General features: G+C 41.7%; 1 protein-coding gene across 1 annotated transcript in view; it reads right to left on the reverse strand.

Moving 5' to 3' along the window:
* LCOR (ligand dependent nuclear receptor corepressor) overlaps window positions 1-13727 on the reverse strand; it is a 54593-nt gene extending 40866 nt beyond the window's left edge. The window contains exon 1 of the mRNA XM_082224763.1: window positions 13584-13727. Coding sequence (XP_082080889.1) covers window positions 13584-13680 — 97 coding nt within the window. The 5' untranslated portion in view covers window positions 13681-13727. The remainder of the gene's footprint in view (window positions 1-13583) is intronic.
* Between the last annotated feature and the right edge of the window lie 5196 nt (window positions 13728-18923).

An 18923-nucleotide genomic window follows, 5' to 3' on the forward strand; every position in this document is an offset into this window, starting at 1 on the left:
GCTTTAACTACTTTTGACTTTTAATCTACCTAACTGTAAATGCTTTTCTCTCACTTTCTACATCCAATCAACAACCTCTTCTACTCAGCATACAAGATATAACTACTGTCCCTTCATCATGCTCACAGAAAAAGCATAATGGATTATTAGAGGAATATTGCATTTTTTCTCCATTTGCTTTAATAATATTTAGACTAGAAACAAAGATTCTTAAATAAGAGATTATTCTGCTGCCCAGACACAACTTCACAGGCCACAGTCAAGGATTTTACTTTTTTTATTACAAGTGTCTGGCTCTCTTTACATGCAACAGCAAATGCAGTCTTATGAATTCAACAATATGGAAGCCAGAATTTCTAAAGCACCATGCACAGCAGAGTTCTTTTCCTAGTTCTGCGCTGTTCTGCCTAAGACCCCTGCTGGCAGTCTGCATATTCTTTACACTGGATAATAACAGTTTTACTTCTCATTTAAAATTAGTTAAGAGTGGTCCAATAGAATGAAATCTAATTTCTTCCTGCACAGCCATAGCAAGAACTAACCAGTGAAATCCATTCCTAGAAGTAACAGCAGCCTTTTTAGGACTAATGGCTTCTAAATTGTCTGGGCTGGTACTGTCAGCCAATCCAAAAATTGTGATTGTGAGGGTCTTCCCCACTGCTGGCTTGTTAGAAGCAAGTACCTCTGCCCAACACCAACAAAAGTTCTCCCCCTGCCCAACCTTTCCTGCAAGCCAGAAGCTTGTGAATTTCAGCCAATGCTTAGTGATAGAGCTCTGGGCCTTCCACCAAGCAAAGGCTCAAGAAACATCCCCACCTTCCTCTCCTTCAGGGAACATGCAAACATCAGCCACTACTCAGCAGGGGACCACCATCATCAAGCAGTGGCTGGAACCCCTACCACCTCTTTCTTGCAGAAAAGAGTGCTTAGGATCATGTCAGCTTTATCAGCTGCTCAGAAGCTGAGCTCCGGACCTGTCTCCCAAGCAACAACTGTAAAGGCCTCTTTATCTTGTGGGAAAGAGAGGCAGGAATGTGTGGGATTCAGCTGGTGAAGGCAACAGCACTTGCTTTCAAATAGCACCCAAGACGTCCATAAGCAGGAAGGGAGAGGTATTGCTGGTTTGTCCCTCTGGGACCAAGAACTCCAGGGGGCTTGGATAAGTGTTAGAAACTCAGATATATAAGCCAATTGACAAAAGGCACCTTTAAACCTAGGTTATGGTCGTGTGTTTGTTGTTGTTAACTTCATTTCTATACCACATTTCTATACCACTATACCACACATATGAGATTTTTTTTTAAATCTCAAAGTGGTTTACAACTCATTAAAACATCAAATAAAACAATCCAGAATAAAACAAATTCAAGATCCAAGGAAAATATTTAATATCCTTCTCTAAGAATTGTTTTGCTTTCCCAATATTTATTTACCAATTTAATTTATACAGCAGCCCAATAGCAGAAGTACTCTAGGAAGCCAGTATGGTATAGCGGTCAGAGTGTGGACCTGGGAGATCAGAGTTCAAATCCCCACTCAGTCATGAAGCTCACTGGGTGACCTTGGACAAGTCACAGCCTCTTAACCTAACCTCACAGGGTCATTGTAGGGATTGACTGAGGAGGAGGGTGAACCATGTAGTCTTTGGAGAAAAGGGTGAGATATAAATGCAGTAAATAAGCTCTTCTGCTTACCTGCTCAAGAAAACTGGAGGAGCAAGCCAGATGGAGATGTAAGTTGCCAACCTGGCATCCACAGATCTCCACATGGTCGCAATTGGACCTGCACCAGTCACAAAATGCGCCTGGTGAATTTCTAGCACAGGCTTGAATCACACAACTTCAATACCATCCCTAGCCTTCCTCCCAACTTTAGAGAGGTGAAGGGGGCAAAGATTGCCTGGACATTTCTGGGATGATCCTTCTCCATTCCCTGGTTTTCAAAGTTGGGAGGAAAGCTGGCCACTCCTCATGCTTGCTAGAGGGTGGTGCCACACTTGCCAATGCAAGAGTAATTGCTGAATCCTGCTCTGCTTGAAGCAGCAGATACCATTTCTCCCTACCTGCCTCAGCAAAAGAATAGGAAACAGTTGGTGGCATTGGATGAAAGAGCAAATGGGCGCATCTCTCTCAGTCAGCCAGCAATTTGTCATTCAGGACTTTCTTGTGTAGTTACCAGAATGAACGCCTTTATATTGCTGACATTCTTATGGTCAGCAAGGATAAGTGCAAATTAAAAGCTTATTAACACATGGTGATTTTAACAGGAACAAAGGAATCACACACATAGAAGGATTTATTAATCCATAGAAATCATCCCTGCGCTAGACAAATATAGGGCTTCCCTTCCCTGGGTAGCAAAATATAACACACAAACAAAAAGAGGAACTCTGGCCTGATGGCACAGCATGCAGTGTAGTGAGAAGTTTAAAATATCTAGCATGTGCCATTCTTGTCAGTAGTGTAAATCAACATCCAGGAAGAGGTTATACATTATAATTCCCACTGCTTGATTGGTTGTACTTTGCACCCCAGTATGAGATGAGCTCTCATACTTGTCCCATGGGAACAAGAACCCTGAACTACTCTGAGTAGACCCACCAATATTAATGAACATTACTTCATTAGGTACATTCATTTCAGTGTGTCTACTCTTAAGTAAAAGTTGACTATTACCCCTGAGTTTTTTACTCACATCAGCCCTGCTTAACATATAATGAAGCTCCAGATAAAAGTATCTTGTATTAAAATGTGAAAAATTGGGGTGAAGCTGCAACAATAGAATGTATAACTCTGTTCGTAAACAGGGCTCCGGACTTCATACCAACTTCTAAGCACATCTATTTTCAAGCCCCAAATTTAAAGCCCAAAACAATGGAAGGCAAGATTCTCAACATGAATTTTGAGCCAGAGTTACCCCTGCACAGCCCTGTGTATTATCTTCACATTAGTAATCTTCAATACTCATATAAAAAAGAAGAGACCTATGAACATATCACATGTGAAAGGGAGGGGGGTCAAGTAAAGTTTGCTCTGGGAGGCTAATTTACTTTCCCCATCTTGTGATCCTTCAAGCTGCAAGGAAGCAGCCCCACTTTGTTTGGAAGGGTAGCTTGGCCTCAGAGAGTATACATCCAATTTCCCCTATATTTGGTCCCTAGGCAGCTGGCCATTTGCCAAAACTCTTTAGCCTAACTCCCAGCACCAGCTGGCTAAGGGCTCTTGCATACATGCTGCTCCCTGCTGCCAACATTCCCTGGCAGCCTGCAAAGAAAACCATCAGCTTCCACTTGTTTGGGGGGTTGAGGAAGAGATGGAGGGTCATTTGCATCCTAATGCTTTTTCCACAAAGGTAGGAGATCTGAAAATTCTAATGTGGCCATCTCTTGTCCTACTGCCCTATCCCAAGCACACATACATAATCTAAAACCTTAATTTACTAAGAAAATGGGGGGGGGGCAGGGAGAAAGCAAGGCAAATAAGAAGATTTTCCCCCTCCTCTAACTTTCCACCCCAAAACCCTCACTGACAGACATGCCAGGGACTAATTTTTCCAGAGAGGTAGCTGTGTTAGTCTGTTGCACCAAGAAGAACAGAGTCCTGTGGCACCTTAAAAAGAATAATTGTGAGATCTGAGTTGGCAAATATTACTGTATACACAAAGGTTAGGGAAAATAAATATATAAAGTGGGAGCTAAATGGCAATGTGGTGCAAAAAATACAATCAGTAGTAATTCAACCAGAGCTTAGATGTGTGTTAAACAGGCACAATATAGGAAAGCATTGTGTCTATTCAAACCAAATTAATGTTACTGAGGCATGGAGCCAGCTCTGGAAAGGGCTTTGGAGCCCTTCTGTAATCAAGGCCAAATACAACTGTGAATTGCATGAGCATTATGCTAGAAATCATTCTAGCCCACTCTTATCCCTGCTCTTTGGGGCCAAACTGTTGTGGCACACAAAGTATAAGAGGCTTCACTTTCTCAGCCCTTTTGTCCCTGATATTTGCCTCAGATCCTATTCTACTCTACTCCTTGGCTGGACCTGATCTGCCTTGCTCCTTTAAATCCATCTAGGCTTGGTGGCTCCAGCTTTGACCAGAAAAGGGCACAGAGCTCCAGAGAAGGAATGCCAAGTGCCCCAGAATTGCCACTGAAACCACAAGTTAATCACTGCACATTGCTCCTTATTTACAATAAACTCACTGGGTGACCTTGGGCCAATCAGTCTCTCATCCTTCCCTACCTTCTATGGTCGCTGTGGGGATAAAACAAGGAAGAAGACAATCATGTACATCACCTTGTGCTCTTTGGAGGAAAGGTAGGATATAAACATAATTAATTAATTAATTAATATTATTCTATGCGTGGTGTAGCGTTTTATAAAACTATCTTCTCTAAACCGCTTTCTGGTTCTATTCCCTTAGCGTACAGCCCCTCTCGTCTGCTGCAGTGATATGCACAATCTTACTGCAATGCTACTGTTCCCCAATCACCCTTCCATCTCCTTCTTTCCTTTACCCATTCACAACTCTCTGCTTTTTTCAACCACTTTCAAATACTCCACTGGTTCATTCATTCCTCCTCACCACAGATTTCTGCATCTTGAACTTAACCATTTTTCCACTCACCCCATACAATATTTCATTCACTCCTGTTAAACACTTCCAAACAAAATATATGAGAGATTCGTGTCATTTCCACTTGATGTTGGAGAAGCTCTGCCGGTAACTAGATGGACCAGTGGTGTGTCAAAGAATAGGAAGTTGGTAAGTAGCAATTGCCCCTGGACAAGCAGCCAAGTGGCAAAAAGGACCACATCCCATGCTTCCCCTTCACCCTCCCACTCCAATGAACTTCCCCTTTGACTGCATTGCCTGTTCACTTATTCTTATCACTGCCCCTTATGATTCCAGTTATAGCAGGACACCTCTATTATGTTTTCCTGTATGTTTGCTTTCTCTTTCATTTTATGCTTTATGTGGAGACTGAACAAAGGGAAGCAAAAGATATTTCTGAAAAGTTATTGACAAAGCTAACATTACTGTTAAGAGAAAGTTCTAGGGATCTGACCATTTACAAACTGCTTTGCATAGCATTTAGAATATGGTAGGAGAAGCATGTTTTCATCTTAGGCTGATTCAGCTATGCCCATCAAATTATTAAGTTTTCAGTCAATCCCTCACATTACAAAATAAAAAGAAATAAAGCAGACACCAAAGTCGTGTATTTCATGCAATTTGCAGCTCTCCTACTTAAGATGGAGACTTTACTGAGAAAGACTGGTGTTAAACTGTGGAGCACAGACTATTCTGAACCAAATAAAAATAATGGGAAAAACCAATGCCATTATTTTTGTGTTTTAGATATTAAAGTCTCTACAGACTAGAATCATCTCAACATATAGCCACTATTTAAAATTATATTGCACAAAACACCTGAATGCAAACCATCTTATAATACCATAATCACAAAGTTTTTATTCCATTTTGGGGAAACAGACACCTAAAATCAGACCCCCAAGTACATTTGTCTTTATTTTAGTTAAAAATACTGAGCTTTCTCAACTCTCATTTGATAAAGGGAACAGACAGTAGTCAGTGCTTCCAAGAACCTATCATATTGGGATTAATTAGGCACTAGGCTTTTGGCACACATTTTCAACATCTTGGCCAAACTTTACAGAAGCTCTGTAAGTTAACTTATTTTACTACTGCTATTTATAAAGTGCCACAATAGCCAATCATAGCCAAACAACCAACATACAAATAGTTATTGGCAACATAACAAAGGAAGGAAAATGGTTTAAATATACTAACATCCTAGTCTTGGGGCATCCAGTCAAGCTACGCAAAGAGGTGTTTTTGTCCCTTGCATACTCCCAAATGTGGAAGTAGGATCAGAAACGGGATCTGGAAGAAAGGGTAAACAGCATGTTAGTTAAATTCACAGATGGTACTACACTGGGTAATGTTGCAAACATTAGCAGGAACAAAAATATAAATGAATTTAGGAACATACGAAGGAAAACACATCACATTTCAGGAAAGTGTGCTAATGACATGTAATGAAATTCTAGCACACAACAAAAATGTTCAAAGGAAACAAAGGATTAGTTGTAACGGATGAAAAGTAGATAAAGGGGACTGCAAGAGATCAAGAAGTTAGAAAAAGTGATGTGCTGTATCTGAAGTCAGTGTGCAAGCAGGACTAACACTGGCACAACAGAAAATCCCTTCCCTCACCTCCCCCCATGCAACCCTCTCATGGGAGAGAGAAGTTCTGTTGCAAAAGCAGAAGTTGTTCTACTCATGCAATGACTTCGTTGGATACAACACTGTGCCTTCAAGCCACACTAAAGACACTCTTGTCTCATTGTGCTAGAGTCACTTGCTGTAAGCCATTGTACCAATCAGCTTTCTTCACTCTTACACACTGCTTATCTGACTAGTAGATTAGAACAGGGTGGGCAGATCTTATCAACTGGTGTTTTTTCACTAGAGTCCTGAGATCTACCAACCAGAGCCGTGTGCAAGGCACACAGAATTAAAGAACAAAGTGCCTTTGAGCATATTCTGAGCATTTTCAGGATCACAACAAATTGAGTTTAGTGTCTTTTCACACAACAGTCCAATCCTGATTAATCTTCATTTCAGCAGACTAATTTTGGTAGGGAAAGTTGTTTTGTTGCCATTGTTTAATAACTGGGAGTCAGAAATACTTGCTGATCTACCAAAAATCATTGAGAGATCCTGAATTACCGTCTGTCTACCCCAGCTCAGACAATGATACAGTACTACATATTGATTTATTTTGTTTCCCTGGAACTTTTTTTCTTTTTCTTTTTTTAAGAAAGTTTGGCTTCAACAGGAAATAAATAAAATTCTATACAGTGGTGCCTCGGAAGACGAAATTAATTCATTCCGCGAGTTTTTTCGTCTAGCGAATTTTTCGTCTTGCGAAGCACGGTGTCGGGAAAGTTTTGGAAAAGCTTCAAAAATCACCAAAGTCTTCAAAAACCTCAAAAAAAGCTACCACACCGCGTTCTATGAGTTGCTCCTCGAAGTCAAGTCGCAACTGTATTAACGGTGTTAAGAAAAAGGAAACAAACTTGCAAGACGTTTTCGTCTTGCGAAGCAAGCCCATAGGGAAATTTGTCTTGCGAAGCAGCTCAAAAAACGCAAAACCCTTTCGTCTAGCGAGTTTTTCGTCTTGCGAGGCATTCGTCTTGCGGGGCACCACTGTACTTCAATTGTTTAATTCTCAGCAAAGCATATTCCAGGAACTTAGAAGTTTATGTGGTAAATTTGAACTTAAGATTGACCCTCAGGTCAATCCAGAGTTTCACTTATATATACTTTTAAAAGTCACTGAAGTAGGGAGATTTTGCCAGTGGTCAGCATGCAGCAAGCTAGGCATGAAGATGTGGTGGGGGAAAGAGTCATATGATGTAGTATTGAAATAAAGGATTCAGAACTGAGAATGGAAGATGAAGCAGGGGAAATAGTTAGATGTCTAAAGGAGGAAATGGGATTAGGAAGGAAACACCCAAAAACAGTGGCAAGGAAGCAAGAGATGCACATTCCCCTTTAAAAACGTAACCCGAAAATGAATTTCTACAGTTGTTTATTCCTTTGAACATTACTGGAGGAGGAAACAAAAGGGTCAATTTATATTAGGGTTGGCTGCCTCCCCCCCCCCCCCCAGAACTCTGGCCAATTAGTATTGGACCAACTTTTCCAAGTTGGTCTTAATGTAGATAAGAAATTAAGTTCAGTACTTAAATACAAGAAAAATGAAATGTAACTTTTTCACTCAATATAATCTCATGGGATTCAAGATGAAAATTTTTGAATAAGCATTTTCAGAATAATTGCAATGGTAAGAAGAGCTTCAATTTATTTCCAATGATCAGGAAACAGAACATTTGTGCAATTTACCTTCCCTATGCTGCAGTCCCTCCCAGCTCTTTCTCTCCCCAAGAGAACTGCACACACACACACACACACACACACACACAATAACCAAGCCTTATTACTATACTAGAATGTCAAGAATTAAGCAAGAATTAACCAGAAGCACCAGTGACCATGTTTTGGACCTTTTTGTACATAATCTGAATAGTTTATAAAATCTCATTATTAAATGTGCACAGCTTTTTTTTTCTTGGCCAAGAAAAATTGGAATAAGTGTATGAACTAATAATGGCAAGGTCCTCAGAGTTAGGTTTCATACTTTTAACACCCACTGAGCTCTCATAAGAGACACAAATCCTGTAACTAACTTTATATAATTTAGACAAAGTTCAAAGCACAATGCAACATATACCATATATTCTTAGCACATGTCTGAGAAACCACAAAAGATGCAAAAGAAAGGGGTTTCCTTCTTTAGTCAAAGAAAATCCCAATGAGAAGAAAACATTTCAATATCTGTATATGCTACTTAACCATGGCTATCTTAGATCAGAGGACAGTGTTAGAAGGTATTTTGTACACAGGTTGAGATGGCTGAATAGAACAGTTATATGTATGTCGTGTATGAAAAGCATATTCTATTTTTATAACACATGAAAGCTGGGCTCAATTATTTCTCAGTTATCACTTATAGATCCTTCACATAGACATTTTGAGAAGAGAACGCTGGTCTCTGTAGCTAGAGCATGTGCAGGCCTCTAAATGTTGTGCATTTTGTTGAAGATTTGTTGTTTTAACATTTTCCACTGCTCTGCAAGTCCCGAGTTACCTGCATATTTAATGCTGAACAACCAGAAAAGCCTACAAACAGAAGTCAATGAAAACAGCCTCTCTAGTCACGATTAAAAAAATAAGCATGACTGTTTTACATCTTGGGAAGAATAACCATCAGGCTATTCAAGGTTTGTAAGTGTATGCATCTATAGTAATACCAATTCCTTATTTTAACTTTTATACAGTATCTAGCACTGTAAAATGATAACTAGATGTAATACTGAACAACCTATACTTGCACACCCACTCACAATGTTCCCAAGTTCAGAGGTACTTGATTTACAATCTACAATGCTACTATTATGTAGGCCATACATAATGATGAATTTTAGTTTCCTGTGATGTTCATGATTTTTAAAAGGCTTAGAGCCAAATCCAGCAGGGTATAGCATTTACAAAAAAGGAAACATATGGGAACATTGAAGGTTTATGGGGTCATTTTTCCTTCACTATTCAGGAAAGTGTATGAAGTAGGTTCAGGGGTATATTAGTGGCGCTCTTATGAAAGGGAGAAGGTTGAACAAAATATTGGCATGTACACTATTGACAGGAAACAAAATATACATTATAATGCACTTTCATTAAGATTCAGAAGAAAATCGTGATTTTATTTTTCTGACAGATTATTAAAATTTACCAGAATAGTGACAGAACATCTTTCCTTGTCTTCACTGTGCTTCTAATTTTAAGTATCATACTTCAGCTTCACAGAATTACATCTTTTGGAATCTGGAGCCAGGTAAGTGTGAGTGTCACTATGATGCCTGCATGAAGGTCTGGTGCATATAAATTCCAAAGGAGCACTTATACGGACATTCGGGTATTAGGTAACCAAAGGTATCTTGTGAATTACTTTTTATCAATACCAAAAGCAACCATAAAAATAAAGCTTGTCGACTTTGTTCCCTGTTAGAAAGTAGCCCTAAGTATCAAGCCTCTATCTGAAACTTCCATTATTCCCTCAGAGCATTCCAAATTAATGAGATTCATATCAAACCCTGAAAAACACACTCCTAATTTCTAAAACATGCAAATCAAAACTACAACTCAGCACTACACTATTTGTATGTGATCCTCTCTTATAGTCATATCACTTCACAGATGTGTAGCTTTCAACATGAAGATGAAAATCTGGCTATCTTAGCATGTAACCTTCATGGCACCAATTATAGCACTTTTTATTACAATACATAGAGCACAGATATCTGATAACTTGTAAAATGACAAGTGGTTATCATTTCAAACTTAAACTCGCTGGCCTGGCATCCAGGCAAATGACCTCATTTTTAACAATGCAAAATATATATTTGCTTCCACATCCTGAGCAATAAGGAGAGCTCACTTAATTAAAGCATATTTTGGTAAGAATAGAACTAAAGATTTCCATTCCAATTTTTAATACTCTCAGCTAAACTTCATTAGAGTATAGTTCTATCAAAACAACTGACTTGCTAACTTTTAACAACTCTGTTCTAGTAAAATTCAAAGCCTTTAAATCAGTGTTTCTCAATCTTTTTTTAACTCATGCCCCCTTTTAGTAATATAAAAATCCCACTCTCCCCCTTCAAACCTGGCTCCTACATTGTTATTTTTTAATTGTCAAATGGATTGAAATTTTGTTTTTGTTTTTTTACTTACACTGTACATATTTTGGGAACACTTCTGTCCCCACTCAAGATCATCATATGCCTCCCTCCCGCCCTGGTTCACAAACACTGATTTAGATGTTTAAAAATCCCAGTTGGACTTTCACCATACTTCCTCCAAGACTTCTATTAAAAATGTTGTTACTGCAATATGGCCTAACCAAAGACCATGAACACAAGATAAAATTAACAGTTTTCTTATGGACTTATTGGCCCAGATCAGACCAATTATAGCTGCCACACATAATCAACCTGTCTTCCATTGGAACTGGAACCTTGCCTCTGAAGCCACAGGTAGTTCTCTTTCCCAGTACTGTTACCTGAGACAAAACCTAAAGTCCTGTATGCAAACCAAACCAATCCTCCCACCCACTAAAGTTTTATTTGGAATGGACTCATAAACTCAAATATTTTACTTCCCCAGAGAAAGATCAGGGGAAAATATCACCAATACTTATTGCACCCTGGAAGTTTATGAAGCTAAGACCTCATAAAACTGATCAATTTGAAGTTCAAACTGTTAGGTGCAATGCTATCAAGATAAAATGCTACAAACACAATTATACTTTGGACCTTCTAAAATGTTTTTGTACTTTACCTCAAAAAATAATCTGGATAGCTAGGTGATTAACCTTCACAGCTTAGTCATTTCCTTCATATCTTCTGTTTACACAAAAGGGGGGAAAGTGCACCCACATAGATACCAAGACTACAGGGGTGGAGAGAGAAGCAAAAAGAATTGTTCCCCCTAGATGCTATGCTCATTTTTTCCAAATCGGCAACAGAAGTGCTCCAACATATCAGAAGTGCTCCAACATGTTTCCTTTTTGTGATATCTGATTAAGTCATACTCAGAGTAGACCCACTGAAATCAATACTTAAGTGGTCTACTCTGAGTATGACTACCACTGGATATTATTTTTTTGAGTTTGCAGATATCCTTAGTATTTCTGACCAATCTTGAGTAAAACATCAGTAGCAATCTCCCCTGCAAATCACAGAATTTAAAACAAATGTCCACAAGTACTAACAGGGATACATAACAACTCAAGTAACTGATGACCTGAAATAATTGGAGCAGATATGTGCAATGATTGCTAGCCTTTAACCTTCTAGTATACTTTAACACTCGGACACTAACACCACCATTCAAGTACATAAAAAAGATACTAGAATGAAGAATAAATTTGTGTTCAGTTCCATCAGAAGAGGAAGTAGTAAAATGATCTTCCAGAGACAGGCACCTAACTGATAGCTGCTAATACAAACAAGCACACTCACAGCACATATTTCTCCTGAAGAAATATTCTAATGCATTACCTGCTGAAGCTTTTCCAAAAGGCAAGAAGCCATTCCTTCTTTTAGTCAACCAGTTAACTCTGAACCACCTTCTAACCAGTGACATCATTCAGATGTGCTTGTGGTTCTCTCCCAAGCCCTGGTCTATTTTTTGATACAGTTAAACAAATATGACAATGTACTGAATGCCATTTAATACATGCACTAGTGCAACAAAAAGTGTTTCTATTTTTTAAAAAAGAAGACAATTTCAGTGTTTTCTATTATACAGGTTAATATTGAGAAATTACTAACTACAGTTAAAAAGGGGCTACTGTTTAAGCAAGAGTTCTAAAGGCAGTTAAATTACAATTAAGAAAAGCAGGCACTGCTACAGAATTTTAAGGTGACTTGCTGGATTACAGTTAACATGATCAGCATCCTTCTTTTGCTGTCTAGGAAACTAGAGTTCAACTTAAAATGATCTGCTTCTACTGCCCTTGCTTTTTTACTCAGGAAATACTCAGTGTTTCAGGATAGTAAAGCTGCTATCCCTAAGTCACATTTAAGGGATAAACCTCAGTGAAAACGGTGGTATTAATTCCTAGTAAGAATGCATGACTGCATCGTAAGTTTAATAGTATGTAGTCCATCTCTGTGTATTAACAAAGCTACTGTCTTAACATGTTGGAATGATGTATTGTTATCTAAATAAATCAAAGGAGAAAGCACATGGGATTTTTAAGACATTTAAATGAGCAGAAAACACACTTACATGTTGAAATAAACCTGTATTTCACATGAAAGGAGCTTTGTCAGTTCAACGTGAAGACTGAATTCTAAATAATATCGCCTTCCACATAACTGCACCTTTTCACCTGCTTCTATATTTTATAAAAAGTAAATGTGCTTTCCCTAGCACAGTGGTTCTCAACCCTAGCAGCTTATGAAGATTCCAAGGCAAGTTATTCTGTCATCTTCACAATCCAAAAGATTTAGGGGAATACTACCTTTTCAACAAGAGGTATCATGGCAATAGGGTATATTTTTCCTAACATCTGAGAACATTCTGCAAGGTAAATCGGTGACTAATATTTCGACACACACACACATCCTTATACACAATTCAGCACCAGGGGATAAACGGAGAAGGATCCTAGCTCCTTGGCCACACGGACACAATGTGGCTGAACATAGGAAAGCAAGGAGCAAACCGATTAGGCGGACGGGGAAGCAAGAATGACCTGTGTGCAAAATTCTGGAAATGGGAGAGGGGCGTGGTCACCCGGGAACAATCCTGCTCTCGCATCATCCCCAGCAAGGGTAACTTTCCCAAGCCGAATCAGCCTCTGACCGGGGGCGGGATAGGGGGGGCGTAATATATATATAAATAAATATATAGTCGGGCGAGGGGGGTTGGGGAGGAGGCCACCCGAAGCACTTCCTTCCCTGACCCATTCGGGCGGACACAGCCCAGCTCACCCCCTTCCCCCAAACAAAGGGCCCTCTTCTCTCCCCCGTCCTCCCACCTTCCCGAGAGGGGGCGGGGGAGGGAGGGAGAGGAGAGACCAGGCCGGAGTGGGCGGGGCGGAGCCTAGGCCGCGGTTGCTCCGTGAGGCGCGAGGAAGGGGGAGGGGTGTGAGGCGCGCGTGGAGCGGCTAATCCGCGCGGGAGGGAGCGAGCGAGGGCGCGCGCGCGGTCAGCCGGCGGGCGAACCGAGGAGTGGGTGGGGGAGGGGCTCAGCGCTCTCTCTCCCCTCACTGTGTGGAGAGAGATGAGGGGAAGTGGGGCGGAGGTGAAAAGAGGGGGGGGGTTGTCTCCACACAAGCGGTCCGCTTCCCCTCCGCCCGCCTGTCCGCCCGCCCGCCCGGGCTCCGCTCCCCTCTCCGCCCCCCCCCCATGGTCCCTCACCCACACAGCGCAGCAGCCGGTGTCGCCACGAGTCGAGCTGGTGGCGGAAGCCGCGCCTCTCGATGGAGCACTCCTGCCTCCCGCACGGACTCGCCATCTTCTGGGGGAGGGGCCCCGAGCCTCCGCCGCCGCCGCCGGCACGCCCGCCGTTTGCGTCACGCGCACGTCATCGCGCACGGCCACGCGGAGGCGGGGGGCCACCAGCGGGCGCAGCTACCGCCCAAACCTGGCCGCGCGCGGAAATGCGGCGGGGGGGGGGCAGGGAGGCGCCGACGGTTGGCCATGGCAACGGTGGAAGGCGCAGCAGGAACCGGGGGAAAGGGCTCCTCCTGGTCCGCGCGCCGGATCCTCTGGGGGACCCCTGGGCTCCGGGGGCGCAGAGAGGAAACGAGGAGAAGCAGAGAGCGGAGGTGCGCGTGGAGCCTAGTTCACGGGGCGAATCCAGGGTATCCAGGGTATCCATGGCTGTGTCTTCAACCCCACTGATGCCAGCGAGTCTGCCCTACGCATGAGTAACACGGGATCCAGCCCTCCGTGCAGTAATGCTTGGGTTGGCAACATCTAGGCTGGCGTCCTAATCGCGCTTAACACAGGGAGTCCGTCCTAGTGAAACCCGGGGAGAGACTTGCCGCTGCCGCCGAGTAAATCTGGCGGTGGTTCTGCTATTAAAAGAGAGAAATCTGACATGAGGATAATAATAATAATAATAATAATAATAATAATAATAATAATAATAATAATAATATCTTTATTGTCATTGCCCCCTCTCAGGGACAACGAAATTACTTGCTGCTGTCCTCTCCTTCCCACCCGAAGGAATATTATGGTGCATCCTTTTCACTCTCGGGCATCATTTCACCTCTATTTGGAAAGAAGCCTTGCAATGCTTCTGGCACCTCTCTGAGTATCTGAAGCTTGTAGATCTGCTGGTATATCTTCTCCGCTATGTCTTCTGCCTTATCCGCCATTTTCTCATTGGCCTTCCCCAGGTGGGAAAACACTAGGAGGATCCCAGCCTCTCTTATCCTTAGCTCAGGATTATAAATGGCCCGCAAAGATGTCTCCAGAAAGGTTCTCTTCTGATCTTCTGTGAAGATGTTTCTGAACAGCTCACCCACCCTGCAGGAATCCACGTAAGCCAGCATTTTCTGGTCTTCATAACTGTGGCACCACAGTTCTTCAGCCTCACTCACGCTCAGCCCCATCTGATCGAGCAGCAGCTCATAAAGGCAGCTGATAGTCAACCTGGCCTGATTGCTCACATCTTCCATCGTATCTGTGATACAGATTCCAAACTGTGCCACGTGGTGTCCCAAGGCAGGAAGCTCACTGGACTTGTTGAAGTCTGGCAGCAGAAGAGCATGTCGCAACACAGTGGTGCTGCAGAGGACAGACCTATACCTCTCTTGGGGATCGTTGGAATGAATCCAGAAGTTGATGTGCTTCTAAATAAACATCAGGTGGCTTGTAGTTGGAACCTCAGACAGTAAGCCCTTCAGCATGGCCTCCATTGTGTCTGCAGACGATTGGTAGAGAGCCTGGCTGTGAGGATTTTCCAAATCTGTATCCATGTTAAAAATGCCATGGAGAGCCAGCCGCAAGATACCAGACAATTGCTCAGGATCAAATGGGGGCTTCATTTTGCTGAGGTTGTAGACCGTGAACATTGAGCAGGTTTTGTGTTTTATATCAAGCACCTTTATAAAAAGCTGTAAAAGTCAGCATTCCTAGTAAAAACAAAAACCATGGTGTAAAAAGCTCTGCTGGATCATACCAAAGGCAAGCCTTCTACCCCAGCAGCCTGTTCTCCCAGATGTTGATGATAAGCTTGCAAATGGGACCTAAGTCCCACAGCATCCTCACCAGTTGCAATGCCCAGCAACTGGTACAAAGAGGCATGCTGCCTGTGCCAGTGTTGTTGGAGCATAACTGTCATGGCTAGGTGCAGGATGCCTCTGGAAATCACATCTCTCTTGGATATCACGGATGTCATGGTGTCTTCATCAGGTTTAGCAACAATGTCTTTCATATTCTCACATCCCCTTGCCGCAGCGATCTCTCAAAGCGTTAACCATTGTGAGCCATGTTTATTGTGGCAACAAACTCACCATACCGATGCCATGCTGACATTGCGCATTTAAACCCAATAAACTCGTAATCCTGCTTCCTCCTTTCCAGCTATAATTCTGCTCTTTTTGCAGCAACAGAAAAGGACACACACACACACCAAACTACTAATAGCTGGAAAGAAAAAATCATTTTGAATTTGACCCCCCCAAGTTTACCTGAGCCACATAGGACACCAGAAAATGGACAGGTGGGCATGGTTTGGGCCAAATACTCGGACCAAATATAGAGGCCTGGAAGGCATAATTAGGTCCATGGGCTGGAGGTTCCCCACCACTGAGAAAGCTGATATGTAGGAACCACATTCACATTTTCAGCCCCACTCCTTTTATATTGGTCTGCACACTATACAGTTGTTCAAAAGCCTGTTGTTCAAACATTTCCCACTTTCCTGAGTAGTGAGGAATTCCGGGAACAGCACTAACATATTTAGTTCCTTTTGAAGAGAGAGAGCTAAAAAAACCTAAGGTGTTTTCAAAATAGTGCTTTAATTACAAATATACAAGCAGAGCATAAGTAGCAGACAGACACACATAAGGCAGAAGATTCCCCATAGAGCAGAGAAACCCCTGATGCAGCAATTGCATTGCAGCCCCAAGCTAATTTTTCTGCTGCATCTCTTTCACTTACTCAAGCACAAATATCTGTCTTCTTAGCTGGAGGAGTGCCATCTTCTCCCAAGTGCTGACAGTGGATTACTCATGCAAAAACCTAGGTTCTCAAGTCAACTATCAACCATATCCTAACTGTAACTACCTACCTACCCATCCTATGAACTCACAATCCACTGAACAAATAAACTGGTCAGCCAGCAAATACTGTATAATACTGCCATAAGCTACGTGAAAGTTGATGGCTGCTGAGATAACTCAGTAGATCACGAGGCTCTTAATTGCAGGGTTGTGGGTTCCATGTTGGGCTAAAAGATTCCTGCACTGCAGGAGGTTGGACTAGAGGACCCTCTTCAATTCTAGTATTCTATGCTGAGGTTGTAGAAATACGCTTCTCTTGCTGTTCATGAAAGGCTTTGCAGCTGAGGCCAATTGTGTGCATACAATGTATAGTTAAAGTATTTAAGGACCCACACACGGAGATCCAGTTTCACCAAGTTTGTCCTGCACTGATTCAGTATTTCTGTTTTTATTTTCTGTTTTAATGTGAACAACCTTAGGAGGGTTTTCCTGAAAGGTGGCATACAAATTCCCTTCATCTCCTGATTTCAGATTCCATAAAGATAGTTGCCATTTTTGGCACACTTGTATCAGAAGGAACAGTATCATTTGCTATAATTTATTGTTGTTGTTGTTGTTGTTATTTATACCCCACCCATCTAGCTGGGTTGCCCCACCAACATCACCACATAATTCTGAGAAGCAAGTTGTAGGGCAGGGACGAGAAAGCTATGGCCCTCCAGATCCTGCTGGACTAAAACTCCTATGAACATTGGCTGTGCTGGCTGGGGCTGATGGAAGTCTGAGTTCAGCAATACCTGGGGAAGCATAGCTTCCCCAGTCATGGTTAGGGTGATGCAACAATTTTTGTTTTGCACAAATTGAAATTGTACCTCATAACCATAAGATAAAATATAAACTTTCATATTAAAAAAACCCAGATCCCTGTTCTAGAAAAAAATAGGGCTGCAGTCACACAAGGGAGGAAGCCCCCATTCAACATAGTGCAACTTACTTTCACATAAGCATGCATAGGATTGTATTATTGGTTAGGATTGTTAATGCATCTGTTAACTTCATATCAGATGACACAGGCTTTCCCCATTGCAAAGGGAACATATCTCAGTGATTGAAGACATTTTTGTATGTAGAACATCCCAGGTTTAATCATTGGCATCTTCCATTTTAAAAACCCACATTCATATATCAAGGGTTAGGAAAGATCTCTGCCCGAGAACTACTTCAAACCTCTTTCCAAATTTGTTCCATCATCAAATCTGACAAAGTAGAGCCCCTCCTAAGATGAACATCCTTAATTTGGTCAGTGTTGTAGACTCAATAAATTAATGTGATGTCCAAACTTGCTTTTCAGGTTTTCACATGCTCTCTCTTTAAAGAGAGCAGAGAGTTCATATCAAATAATATACTTGAGGTAGTCTGCATTTCTTTATCCAGTGGCTATCAGTCACCCAGAAAGAGTGGCAGCACCCATATAAAGTATTTCACCCATATGAACATTTTTGTATGAAGTGGATTTTAGTCCACAAAACTTTATGTGATAATAAATTTGTCTTCAAGGTGCCACAATGTTGTTGTTGTTTGTTTGTTTGTTATTTATTTTTTTAATTTCTATTTTGTATTTTAGTATTGTATTTTGTATTTTCAGCAAAGCAATGCCACACATATATTTCGTGAAGTAGATTGTTGACTAATGGCTCAGGCATGGTGACCAATGTTTCCCTAAGGAGAACTAATGGTTAGAGGATGGTTTCTTGATCATCCCTCAATATATATATATATTTAAAGCAGTTTTTTGGAGGATGACTAATCCCTCCCCAGCTAAGCATGGGTCTTAAAGTCTGTGGGTGGGAAAACTGTGGTTTAAAGAGCAGCAAGAAAGAGGCAGAGCATGAGACAGTGATGGAATCAAAGAAAGAGAGATTAACTGGAGGCTAGAAAGCACCTTGGGGGTAGAGGCACATCTCTCTGGGGTGTTGATGTGGGACAGTGAATCTACTGCCTTCTATGACTATGGACTGCTTACCTCCACATGTAACTGCTTGCATAACTATATCAAATATTACAGTAATACCATCAGTCTCCCCTGCAAAAGAAAGCTAAAACCCTGATAGCATTACCCTTTGACAGCTAGGGAAGTGAGAAATACACATCAGTATTATAGCTCCAATTTCTTCTGCTTCCTCTTCATATTTAATGGCATCTCCAGCCAAGTTGCTCACTAGATGTTTGGGGCTCCTATGATCGGCATGCTGAATATGCTATTCCCTTGCTTGTGCCATTCAAGGACAAATGGAGCAGAGTTCCTTCTGGCAGAAATGAAAGAAGCGAGCTCCCTTCTGTTCTCTGCCAAGTGACCATGGTCAGTCAGGTCTTCTTGCCACTAGTCTTCCCAGAAGGGACAAGATATAACCTTCCAATAGCCTTGTGTTCTCTGGCCAATGGCAGCAATATCAAAGCATCTTCCCCATGTGCCCTAGATCTAGGACACCATACTGAAGGTATCTGTTGTTCCTCATTAAAT

The sequence above is a fragment of the Podarcis vaucheri genome, assembly GCF_965113315.1.
Source record: "Podarcis vaucheri genome assembly, chromosome: 5".
Lineage (NCBI taxonomy): Eukaryota > Metazoa > Chordata > Lepidosauria > Squamata > Lacertidae > Podarcis > Podarcis vaucheri.